The sequence below is a fragment of the Ornithorhynchus anatinus genome, chromosome X1 (assembly GCF_004115215.2).
Source record: "Ornithorhynchus anatinus isolate Pmale09 chromosome X1, mOrnAna1.pri.v4, whole genome shotgun sequence".
NCBI classification, from domain to species: domain Eukaryota; kingdom Metazoa; phylum Chordata; class Mammalia; order Monotremata; family Ornithorhynchidae; genus Ornithorhynchus; species Ornithorhynchus anatinus.
The window spans coordinates 14,385,054-14,397,377 of record NC_041749.1 but is presented as its reverse complement, the minus strand read 5'-3'; the positions used below and the strand labels follow the sequence as shown (position 1 = coordinate 14,397,377).

The window sequence follows — 12,324 nt, the reverse complement described above, 5'->3', positions numbered from 1 at the left end:
AATTACAGCTCTGAGTTTCTCCCCATCCTGACCATAAGTACAGGTGATTCCATTAAACACAGCAAATGAAAACTTTTGTTAAAGTGATAAAAGACTGGCAGTGGGTGAGCATATGTAAATTAGTCTTTCTTAAAGGTCACTTACAATCAACTTCTCTTTAAAGAGCTGCACATGGCTCACGATCTGTTATCCCCATTTTACAGGTGAGGGAACTGAATCTGGGACAGATGAAGAGATTGCCTATGGTCACAGAGCAGGCCAGTGGCAAGTTCTCCACCTTCAGGACTCCCAGTCCTGGGTGCGTTCCTCTAGCTGTATGTAAAAGAACAGCTGCCCTCTGGTACGGGAGCCAAACCTGGGCCCTTGGCGTTCAGTGGCGGCAGCAGAACAGCTTGGGAAGGAGGTGGGTTGGGATTTGGGGAAGTAACTCCTCCTCCCCCTCCCCCTCCCCCCATTCCTCCTCCTCCTCCCTCTCCTCCTTCTCCTCCTTCTTCTTCTCCCTCTCCTCCTCCTTCTTCTTCTCCCTTTTCCTCTCCCCCTCTTCCTCCTCCTCCTCCTCCTCCTTCTTCTTCTTTTCCCTTTCCTCCTCCCTCTCCTCCTCCCTCTGCAGTTCTGGACCAGAAGCCAGAACTGGGTTTTCCTGCTAAGAACTCGGAGACCATTAGCACTGCTCTATGCACTTGTATCTCTACCCCTTAAGCACTTGATATTCAACCCACTTTCAACTTCATGGCACTTATTTATATTTCCTTACACTCTGCCATTTCCCCTTCTGCAATTAATTTTAAAATATGTCTCCCCTTCTAGATTGCAAACTCCTTTTGGGGAGGGATGGTGTCTACCTATTTTTTTTTGTGGTATTTTTTAAGTGCTTACTATGTGCCAGGCATTATACAAAGAACTAGGGTAGATATAAAGTAATCAATTTCAACACAGTACGTGTTCCACATGGGGCTCACAATCTCAATCCCCATTTTACAGATGAGGTAACTGAGGCAGAGAAAAGTTAAGGCCAAGGTCATGCAGTAGACAAATGGTGGAGCTGGGAGGAGAACTCAGGTGCTGCTGACTGCCAGGCCCATACTTTATCCACAGGGCCATACTGCTACTCTATTATAGTGTACTTTTCTGAGCATTTAGTGCAGTGCTCTGCACCCAGCAGGCACTCGATAGGTGCCACTGATTGACTGATAGAAATTTCAGAGGAAATAGCCATTTCCCCATTTGGATGCTTGTCTCTTCAGGATGTGGGATGCTGTGAGGGAAAAGGAAAGAACCCAAACTGCTGCCTGAATGAAAAGGAAGACAATTCGGTAGGTGGGACCTGGTCCCCCAATCTGTCCCCCATCTAGGAGACTCTGCAATTGCCAGGCTGCCCGTGTTGGTAGAATGTAGCTGTGCCAGCTGCCAAATGGGCTCAGGAGACAGAATAATCTGCAGAATCTGCAGGACAACTTCCTTCTGTTCAGGTGACAAATAATAGAAAATACGAGCACCATCCAGGAATGGTCACTGACTCCTAAAATATTTCCCATCTCTTCCTTACATTCTTCCCCTCGGCCTGGCCCAATTTGGTCTTCCCTGGGGTAGGGCAGGGCTCTTTGATGAAGGAGGGTGTGCAGACTGTTGACATGAAGATGCTAACCCCACTAATCCCTTTGTTCTGGCAGGTCACACTCTTGCAGTCCCTGTTCAATCCTGAGGAATTCATGCCCTTAGATCCCACTCAGGAGCCCATCTTCCCACCGGAGCTGCTGGTAGGAAATCTTCCGGGGGAAAGGAATCAACTACTGGGACTCGGGTGGATGAAAGCTATAGTTAGATAGTGGAAGCTTAATCCCTGTAAGAATAATTATTAATAATAATGTTGGTATTTGTTAAGCGTTTACTATGTGCAGAGCACTGTTCTAAGCGCTGGGGTAGGTACAGGGTAATCAAGTTGTCCCACGTGAGGCTCACAGTTAATCCCAATTTTACAGATGAGGTAACTGAGGCACAGAGAAGTTAAGTGACTTGCCCACAGTCACACAGCTGACAAGTGGTAGAGGTGGAATTCGAACCCATGACCTCTGACTCCCAAGCCCGGTCTCTTTCCACTGAGCCACAATTATGGTACTTGTTCGGCACTATGTGCCAAACATTGTTGTAAGCGCTGAGGTAGATGTCCCACATGGGGCTCATAGTCTTAATTCCCATTTTACAGATGAGGTAACTGAGGCCCAGTGAAGTGACTTGCCCAAGGTCACTAGTGGACAAGTGGCAGAGCTGGGATTAGAAACCAGGGCCTTCTGATTCCCAGTCCCATGCTCTACCCACTAAGCTATGCTGCTTCTGTAGAAGCCCCTTCCCAGCCCCACTCTCTGCCTAGGGTCTATGTACAGCTGGGGCCACTTCCAAATCCTGCTCCTTGCCTGGAACCAATATGTAGCTAGAGTCTACTGAGCTCTGAAGAATCAGCTATGTGTCCTGTGTTCTGCCCTATTTGCATTTCCAGTCATCCATAACCTTCTCAACTTGGATGGCTCATCCCCACCTCAAGCTGATCTAGGGCCACCAACTAACTGCTGATGCTCCTCAACCTTCAACCCAACCAGTATCTCTTTTCCTGCCGTCTGACCCCTCCCTCTGCTCTGGGCCCCCTTCACAAACAGACCACATTGAGAACAAAAACCTCCCCTGTGGTGGGGTTCCTGCAGTCAGGGTTTCCATATCCACCATTGTGATTCCATCTTAACTGTCATCAAACCCGAAGCCTTTTGACTCAGTTCTCCAAAGCCCATTCTTCCGATCCTCCTTCTGCACTCTGGGCACTTCCTATCTATACAAACGCCTCCTTTGAACTCCTGTCCTGTCTGTCCATTTCCTGTCCCTTCCAAGGTCGTTCACATACATATTCTAACCTGCCACCTGATAAAGCTTATTGGGAGCTAAATGGTGATGTCCCAAGGGCCTGGGGATACCTGGGAAAACCAAGAGAGGAAAATTGGTCCAGTTGGAAGATAAGAGATTCTTGACCTGGCCAAAGGCTGGTCCCAAATGCAGTAAAACGTAAGATGAAATCTTATTCCAGCAGCTCAGAAATGCCCCTCGGAGGCAGCTTTGTTTCCAGGGGGAGCGTGTGAGGTGGATCCAGGTAGCCACCCTGAAGGAGCTGCTGGACCTCAAAGCTCAGCACCCGGAAGCCATGCTGGTGGTGGGGAACACCAAAGTGGGTAAGAGAAGACTTTATCCTTGGAGCCACAAAGTTGCATCTGTGTCTTCCTGGGTCAGGGCCCAAATTCAGTCGACCCGATTCTGCCAGTCCCACAGCCTCGCTGAGCCTTTGAGCAACTCTGCTCCTTTTCTAGCCACTTTTATGGCAAACCGTTGGGCGGGAAGCAGGGCCAGGGAAGCCAAATGTTCAGGTGCCCTCGGGAGGTCTGTGCTGCTGAAAAGAGGAAATGGGGAGGGGAGCAGAGAAGGCTAAGGTCAGCTCCCTCTGTCCCCAACCCCACTGGGCCTTGGCACACAATAGGCTCTTTGAAGCCCTTGTTCCTACTGCTTGCTGGATCTGACAGCTTTGCCAGTAGGAAGTTGAAAACATTCTGGACAAACCTGGGTTTGTCTGTCCAGGCACGGTCCATGGAGTCAACCTGCACCTCAGGCAGCCACATCTTGCTATGGGAAAGACACAGAAGTATAGTGGGCTTGACTGGGAGCCCAGCTGCCGGGTGATCTCTGCCCCATGTCCAAGGAGCTGCTGGAGAGGAGGCCTGAGCCCCATAGTGTCCTGGAGCAGGGTCTGGGACAAGCCCTGTGACCTGTTCTGAGGCTGGAGCACCACGGGCCCTCGGCAACCCGGAGACCAGCAGGGTGACTGGGACCCATGGGGTTTGTCCTTCCTTCCCTTCCAGGGATTGAGATGAAGTTTGAAAACAAAGTGTACCCAGTCCTAGTTTGTCCGGCCTGGATCCCTGAGTTGAATGCTGTGGAGCACGGAACAGAAGGTGAGAGAGGGCCCCATGCCATATCCGGGGAAGAAGCCTCAACCTTGGCAAATCCCCTAGCCTCAGTATTTCCATCTGTACAAACCCACACATCTGGATAAGAACTCTCTAGACTTTGTGATCACCACAGATCCAGTCCCCTAGCAGGGGGAGGGTTGCGTTACTCCGCCTCTCACCAGAGTTGGCCCCTAGAAGTGTCCGTGGATGTCTGGGCTTCATTTCTGGACTTGAGGGCCTCCCAGGAACTTCCTGTCCCAACCCCTGCTTCGAAAGATGACCCAAGCTTCCCCTGACTATTACCCATAGCAGGCTTTGTGAATATTTCAAGGTGGGAGAGTCTGTATGAAACTCTTCCTTGTCCCAACCTGCTCAGATGAAGGTGAAGGAGTTTGGGGAGCCGCGAGGTGCTGCAGGTCCATCAGGGGGCACTGTCTCTCCATTCACAGGCATCTCCTTCGGCGCCTCCTGCACCCTGAGTTTCATGGAAGAGACACTGGCAAGTGCCGTGACCAAGCTCCCCGCCCACAAGACGGAGGTGTTCCAGGGAATCTTGGAACAGTTACGCTGGTTTTCTGGGAAGCAGATCAAATCAGTTGCGGTGAGGGCCTATGCCCAAGCTTTGGGCTGTGTTTGGGATCAGCCACTCACAATACATCTCTCTGTCTCAGTGACTCAGGGTCCCGTTCCTCTCCTCCTTCTGATAGAAAATGGGACCAGGAGGAGAATAATTCAGAGGTTGCTAGGGAAAAGCCAGAAACTAGGAATCAAGCACCGACTCTGACTCCCCTCCACCCCAAATCCTGACCTTTCTTTTCCCGCCCAAGTTTCAGTGGGAGCAGCCTGAAGAGGAGCATGACACTCCTGCTGTTGCCCTTGTTGTGCCGGGGGTAATGTAGCTGGAGTGTGAGCTCCTGTTTGGGCCAGCTCCACGGGCCTGAGCCAACCAACAAGCTCCTACCCCAATTCCCCAGCGATGAACCCTGGCCCCTGACTCCACATTCTGCTTCCACGTTCCTAGTCCATCGGGGGAAACATCATGGCCGCCAGCCCGGCTTCAGACCTCAACCCCTTGTTCATGGCGAGTGGAGCCCAACTGACATTGGTGTCCAAAGGTGAGTCACATCAGCTCTCCAATGGGATGGCTTGAGGGAGGAGGAACTGGAAGGAGAAACCAGGAACAGACTATTTCTCAGGGTTCATAGTGGACAGGTCTGGTCTGACTGTCCCCTTAGGGACGGAGTGAGCTGTGATGCTCAAGGCCACGCTGAGCCAGTTACAGGTCTCGGGGCACACCCCGAGTCTCATCTGCCCACTTCGAGGGGAGGGTCAACAAAGTGAATTTCCCCACTGGGACCACAGGATTGGCCCAGAGCCACAAATTGGGAAAGCAGAATTAAAACAATGAAAAACCTCCTTGTCACTAATCCCAGGGACCCAGTTGGACATTTTTAGTGTCTCTAGATGGAGGAACCATGATCCAGTTCTCTCTGAGACATCTTCTCCCATTAAGCTGATTGCCTCCTTACTTCAAACCTTCCCTGCACTTAGACCCTACACATCTCATACTGGGGTTAGACACCAAGCTGACAGAGTGCCATGGGAACTCTGTTTGCTCCAGCCTGAGGTTTGTTGTTGCTTCCCAGGAAAGAGAAGAACCATCCGGATGGATCACACCTTCTATATGGGCTTTGGAAAGACAATCCTCACCCCAGAGGAGATACTCCTCTCTATCCAGATCCCCTACAGCAGAGAGGTAAGGGCAAGAACCAACTGGACCAGGATGCTAGTGTCTCAGCTGGTCATATGAACTCAAATCCTGGGCCTGTCAGTAAGCTAAAGTTGCTTGCTTCTTGCACTAATGACCAGTCTTTGATCCATCACTCTTACCATCTTTGAGGAATTATTCCTCTGTGGGTCATGGTCAGGATGAGCAATTCTCTGGATCAAATCTCCAGCCTGCTGAAATTGTCATTATTTGCCCTTTATTTGAAGGGGCTAAAGATCCAAGGAGCGACGAAGGAGGCTGGGATAAGGGTGGATCTATGTTCATCCCCGTTCCTCGGGGAGGGCCCAAAGTCATACACTTTATTGCTCTGATATTTATTTCTTCCTCAAACCATCCTGGTTGCCCCGTGGTGTTGGAAGTTGGTTTGTTGTTTGCTCTAGGATGAATACTTCTCTGCCTTCAAGCAAATCTCCCGTCATGATGTGACCTGTGGAATGAGAGTCCTGTTCAATCAGGGTACCATCCAGGTGCAAGAGCTGGAGATGAGTTTCGGGGGATTGGGAAATAGAATCCTGCAGGCCCCAGAGACCAGCAGAAAGCAGACAGGAAGGTAAGAGAATCCCAAATGGCCATCCTGTAATGGAGCTGGTGGGTAGAAGAGAGCCCTCCACTAACGGATTGGCAGGGTTCACTGCTGTTCCGTCTGCCATTTTCTCACTTTCCTGGGCTGCCATGGAATGGAACCTCTGCCTTCCATCCCTCCCTTGGGCCTCTCTCAGGTTTTCCCCTCTCTTTCCCCGGGCAGGGACTGGGATGAGTCGTTGCTGGCGGATGTGTGCGCTGGGCTGGAGGAGGAGCTCCGCTTGGCTCCCGATGCGCCGGGTGGGAAGGTGGAGTTCCGGCGCACGCTCACCCTCAGCTTCTTCTTCAAGTTCTACCTCACCGTGCTCCTGAAACTCAGCAAGAAGAGTATGAGAGGGGTCAGTTGTGCTTGGCCTGGTCAGAGCAGAGACTGTCCAAGTCCTCTGGTCCCTTTCCTCCCCCACCCCACCCTTTTTGACTCCCTTCTACCTCCTCTGATCCACTTTCTCCTTCTCTCTAACCACAGTCTCCGCTGCTTTAATCCCACCCTAGAAATGGGGACCGGGATCCATCCCTTTCACTTGGGAACACATGGGGAATCCTTTCTTCCCCCTTCCTTCCCTCCTTCCTTTTCCCTTCTCTCTTATTAACTCTGCTTCTTCCTCCATTTCCTCTCTCGTAATTCACCTCGCCTGACTCCGGGTGTCTGCGCCATTCTACAGTGAGAGGGGGAATGGAGAGAGGGAAGACAGGTGTGTGAGAGTTCAAGGGGAGCCGTCACTCAACCAGTGCTATCTATGGGGAAGCAGCATGGCATAGTGGATAGAGCATGGGCCTGGGAGTCAGAAGGTCCTGGGTTCTAATCCTGCTCCACCACTTGTCTGCTATGTGGCCTTGGGCAAGCACTTTACTTCTCTATGCCTCACTTACCTCATCTATAAAATAGGGATTCAAACTGTGAGCCCCATGCGGGACAGAGATTGCGTCCAACCTGATTTGCTTCTAGTGGTTAGTACAGTGCTTGGCACATAGTGAACACTTAACAAATGCCACAATTATCATTATTATTATTATTATTATTATTAAGCACTTTCAATTTGCCAAGCCCTGGATAAAGTGGTTGGGAGAGTAAAATAAAACTAGTGGGTATGTTCCCTGTCCTCAAAGATCTTAAAACCTAGTAGAGGAAGACAGATACTAAATTCATTGCAGATAGGAGAAAGAAGGAAAAGTGAATATGTATCTGAATTCCTGCTTAAGCAGAAAGTAGGAAAGATGTGTTAAAAATTGTTCTGTGAGTGTGCAAATTGATAAGGGCTTAGGTGAAATGCTGGGGAAGAAGTAGGATAGGTATAAGTTGGGTAGTTAAGAAATCAATTGGTGAAGGCTTCCTAGAAGAGATGGGCTTTGAAGATGGGGAGAGCACTGCTCTTTCAAATTTGGAGGGGGAGGAAATTCCAGGCAGAGGGTAGGGAGAGAGCAAGAGGTTGACAACAGGATGTTAATCTTGCCATTTCCCTCCTGTGCCATCTGTTTTTGCTGCTCTTGCTTCCATGTGAGTGTCCCATAGCTCATCTATCCCCGTCATCTCCCTCCTGGCATTTCATTTCAGGTACATGTGGGAACAACACTTTTTTCTCGATCTTTCCCACTGCTGCCCAGTTGGCTGAAAACGAGGTGCTGGGAGAGGAGGGTAGAGAGACTTTTGTTGACCCTATTGATTGGGCAGGGGCAGATCTCCGTTCCTTGGCTGATTACCGAATGCTTAGCCCACCAGCCTGGTGGGGAGAGGGATCTCAGCCCATTCAGTCCGAGCCCTTGTAGCTCTCGCTATGGATCCTCATGGAAAGAGAAATTTCCCCACGGCAGAGACCCCAGCCACCATACTTAAAGGGTGGGCCAGCCTTTCTAGAATGTGAAGTACAGAGAGGACCAAGCGAGGTTGTGAGGGTGCTGAGGGAAGGGACTTGAGGAAAGTAGGGTCAGCAGAGGAGAGAAACATTGAAAGGGGCAAATATATGACCTATCTTGTACTCTGCTCTCTGTCCCATGCAGAAGTGTGACAAACTGGACCCCACCTGTGTCAGCGCCACTTCTCACTTTCACAAAGATCCCCCGGCCAACGTCCAGCTTTTCCAGGTAAGGGGAGGTAACCCCAAAGTGGACAACTCTGAGTCGAGGTGGCTGGAGAATTTAGAAATATGTTTGGTGAGTGGTGGTGGGGTGCTGGGGGATGGGGGCCTCAGGAAATAATCCAAATTGACTGCATACCTCTCAGGGGACGAGGGCAGACTTAGATTCAGGTTTATATTCAACCTCTCCCTGAATCACCTCCCTCTTATCACCATTCCTGCTTACACCTCTGCCTGTGTTCATCATGGCCATTTCCTGATTCTTCCTCCCACAGCTCAGTGGTGGGGGGAATGGAATTTTTCCCATCCTGCCTCCCTTCTGTTGTCTCCAACATCCTCCCTGCCTTCTCTTTTCCTCACTCCCTTTGTCATCCTGTCGAAGGGTTCAGAGCTTGGCTGCCAGAGTGACCCAGGAAACCTTCCCATGGAGTTTTCCCAGACCCTGATAGGCCCTGTTTTGGTTCCAGGAAGTGCCAAGAGGGCAGTCTGAGGAAGACATGGTGGGCCGGCCTCTGCCCCACCTCGCAGCTGCCATGCAGGCCTGTGGAGAGGCCGTGTACTGCGACGACATCCCCCTGTATTCCAATGAACTCTATCTGTGGCTGGTGACCAGCACCAAGGCCCACGCCAGGATCAAGTGAGTGTGGCTGAGACTTGGGCATGTTGGGGTCAGGATCACTGCCCCAAAAGGACCACGATGGGGCCACTAATGCTCAGGCCCAAGGCACCAGTCTGAGAATACCCCATGATGCAATGTGATAAGTCAGAGAGTGGGTGTGACTCACATCCTTGGGGTGATCACAGAAGGCAAAATGATAATATGCAGTGAATGTTGTAATTATCCCTCGTCACTCTGGAGGGAATCCTGTTTAATTGAGAGGATTGGAGGGAGTGGAACTGGGTGATTAGAGCACTGAGTCAGAAACTCGGCATCCCCTTGCTACCTCTCTGAGATCCCCCGCTACAAGTCATAGAGCCTGAAACTGAGTCGAAGGAAATATTTCTAGGTGACCGAAGGGGGCTCTGAAGCGAGGTAGTGTTTGAGCAGAGTGGATTATCACCATTTTCCTCTCTCCATTCACTCGGGAGATGGTAGAATTCTATTTGTGGGTTGAGCCAGGAAACTGGCATCTATCATATGTCACACACGTGAACCATGGAGCGAGGAGTCGGGAGAAACAGGATCGAATGTTGGCTCTACCACTTTACTATTAGATCTTATGCAAGTCGCTTCACTTCTCTGTGCATCAGTCTTATCCTCTAACAAAATAGGGATAAAATACCTATTCTCCTTTCCCTTAGACTATTAGCCCCATATGAGACAGAGGCAGTATCTAATATGCTTGTATAATTTCTACCCTGGTGTTTAGTACAGTGCTTGGCACACCGTAAGAACTTAACAAATGTCACAACTATATTATTATTATTATTATCAGTAATAATAACGATATAAACCATCTGGGACAAACACCTTCTTTCACCTGCCTCTGTCTCCCCCTTCCCGCCATACCTTGTGGTTAAATTATTTTAGTATTCCAGGCACCTTGCTATTAATTGGTTCTCTGCTCTCTTCTGTTTGCCCGGCGAAATGTCACCAAACAAATATAGTTCCCGGCTTCTAAAATAATGAAGGAATTTGTCAAGTGCTTACTGTGTATCAAACATTGTTCTAAGCTCTGGGGTAAATACAAGCTAATTAGGTTGGACACAGTCCCTGTCCCACATGGGACTCAGGGTCTTATCCCCATTTTACAGATGAGGGAACTGAGGCTAAGAGAAGTGAAATGACTTGCCCAAGCTCACACAGATGGCAGAACTGGGTTAGAGCCCAGGTCCTTCTGACTCCCAGGCCCGTGCTCTGTCCACTATGCCAGTCTTGGCTCTGATTCTGCCCTGGACAGATCCAGAGAAAGAGTCTCAGTTGCTCCATCTGCAAAATGCCATTTGTTCAAATGATATGCCAACACACTACAAGAATCCAGGAAGGGGCCACTAGGTTTTTGAATTGCTGAATTGGAAGGACCACAATGTATTTGTCACCAAAGAAGGCCATGAGACTCCATGCAATGCTGAGTGGGTGGCGGATGTTCCAGTGACGCTTATGAAGACCACGGTCAGTAAACTATAACATCGAAGTGAAAAGCAAAGGAATCACATCTGTAGGCTTTTCCAATAAAAGCTGTTAGTGAGTCCTGTACGTGTTATTAAATAGTCTTCTAAACAAGATAATAGTTTTCAGGGGTAGTTCCTTGGTAGTCTCTTGGCAGTTTTACATGCTTCGAACTTGAGGCTTCCCCAATTTCTGAAGATCCACAGCTTCTATTTTAGTTTACATATTGAAAAGGTACTTATTGGCAGGAGTAAACCAAGAAGGCAGTTGCTTCTGTGATCAAGTGTTTGAGTTTGTGTTTGTTTCAGGATGTCGTCTTTAACTTGTTTCTCCTATCAGGGCTGGAAAAAGGTGGTGGTTCTTTCCGAGCAAAGAGTTGCTTGTTTATGGTAGACTTGTGAAAATTCTGTTTGTGAAGCTGGTCAAAAGAGAATGAGAGTTAAATTTTCAGATTTTGCCCTCTGAGGTTGGAAACTCTTCAGTGAGCTATTGGGGGTGCCAGGGGCCTGCAGAAAGGATGACGGCTGGGTCTGGTGTCAGTAGAGTTGGATTCTAGTCCTGGTTCTACTTCTAACTCAGACGACTTTGGACAACTTAACTTCTTGCATTTCAGTTTCTGCATGTGTACAGCAGGAGTAATTCCTGCTCACCACTTCCTCATTGGAATGCTGGAAAAACAAAATGAATTAGTGTGTGTGAAAACACTTAGAGCTTTTAGAAAGATAAGTCCAAGAAATAATTCTATTTCAGTTTCTCAGCTTGATGGAGACATTACTTGTAACAGCATGCATGCCCATAGTCTTCTTTGGAACCAAAATCTGCTAGTTGTGACAGTTCTAAATTGATCCCAATGAATAATGAATTCCAAATCTCCAACTCTGTAATACTTTATTGTATTGTGCTGTAGAATGACCTAAGTCTCCGCACGTTCATTTTTTGTTGGCTGTACTTTGTGATGGAAGGCCTTCAATCTCCACATTTTAACCTCTGTACTAGCCCCTTATTATATATGTATCTTTAAATGATTTATTATAAATTACTTATTCATATTATTGTCTATCTCCCCCTATAGACTCTAAGATCATTATGGGAAGGAAATATGTCTGCTAATTCTCTTGTATTATACTCTCCCAAACTCTTAGAACAGTGCTCTGCACATAGAAAGCACTCAGTAAATACCATTGACTGATTGATTGATTGCTGGGTCTGGCTGGAGGGGACTGGTAGTGCAGCCACGAGGGCTGGGGTCCTGGCAGTGCTAACTCCTGTGATGAGGGAATTGGGTTCCCTTGGCTCTGCCAGGACTGACCCATCCCAGGCCTGTAGAACGAACGGCCTTCCACCGAGATAGAGGGTTGGTGTTTCCTCCCCGCTTACGTGACTCCTCCCCACAGATCGATCGATACGTCGGAAGCCCAGAATGTCCCCGGATTTGAGTGCTTCCTCTCGGCCGACGATATTCCTGGAAGTAATATCACTGGGCTATTCAGTGATGAAACAGTCTTTGCTAAGGATGAGGTATGGTGTGGAGTGGAAGGAGATACTCCCCAAGTATCTAAAGAGGGAAGCGAGAGGCATTTTCATTCGGTTGGAAATTGGCCTGTGGGCATGGAGGGGAAATCAGTGGGATTGGAACCAGTCTGGAGATATCCTCCTGGGGGAGGATGAAGGAGAAAGTTGAGGTGACATCCTGTAAGGAGCCAGAAACTGACTAGGACAGCAAATACTTCAGGGCTGTTGTTGGAAAACCGATTGGAGTTTCTTGGCTCCTGAAAGCTTCTGTGCCTC

The 12,324-nt window shown here is 49.0% G+C and overlaps 1 protein-coding gene across 4 annotated transcripts in view; it reads left to right on the top strand.

Moving 5' to 3' along the window:
- Positions 1 to 12,324, top strand: part of LOC100681543 (xanthine dehydrogenase/oxidase-like) — a 49,110-nt gene that overhangs the window by 17,271 nt on the left and 19,515 nt on the right. For 2 of the 4 annotated variants that reach the window (XM_039910103.1, XM_029049797.2), the window contains exons 8-19: positions 1,245 to 1,313; positions 1,671 to 1,757; positions 3,071 to 3,212; positions 3,894 to 3,986; positions 4,433 to 4,584; positions 5,005 to 5,098; positions 5,630 to 5,739; positions 6,153 to 6,322; positions 6,518 to 6,692; positions 8,350 to 8,433; positions 8,894 to 9,063; positions 11,931 to 12,054. In XM_039910103.1, the coding sequence (XP_039766037.1) occupies positions 1,245 to 1,313; positions 1,671 to 1,757; positions 3,071 to 3,212; positions 3,894 to 3,986; positions 4,433 to 4,584; positions 5,005 to 5,098; positions 5,630 to 5,739; positions 6,153 to 6,322; positions 6,518 to 6,692; positions 8,350 to 8,433; positions 8,894 to 9,063; positions 11,931 to 12,054 (1,470 nt within the window). The remainder of the gene's footprint in view (positions 1 to 1,244; positions 1,314 to 1,670; positions 1,758 to 3,070; positions 3,213 to 3,893; positions 3,987 to 4,432; positions 4,585 to 5,004; positions 5,099 to 5,629; positions 5,740 to 6,152; positions 6,323 to 6,517; positions 6,693 to 8,349; positions 8,434 to 8,893; positions 9,064 to 11,930; positions 12,055 to 12,324) is intronic. The other 2 variants (XM_029049798.2, XM_039910104.1) reach the window with 2 other exon arrangements.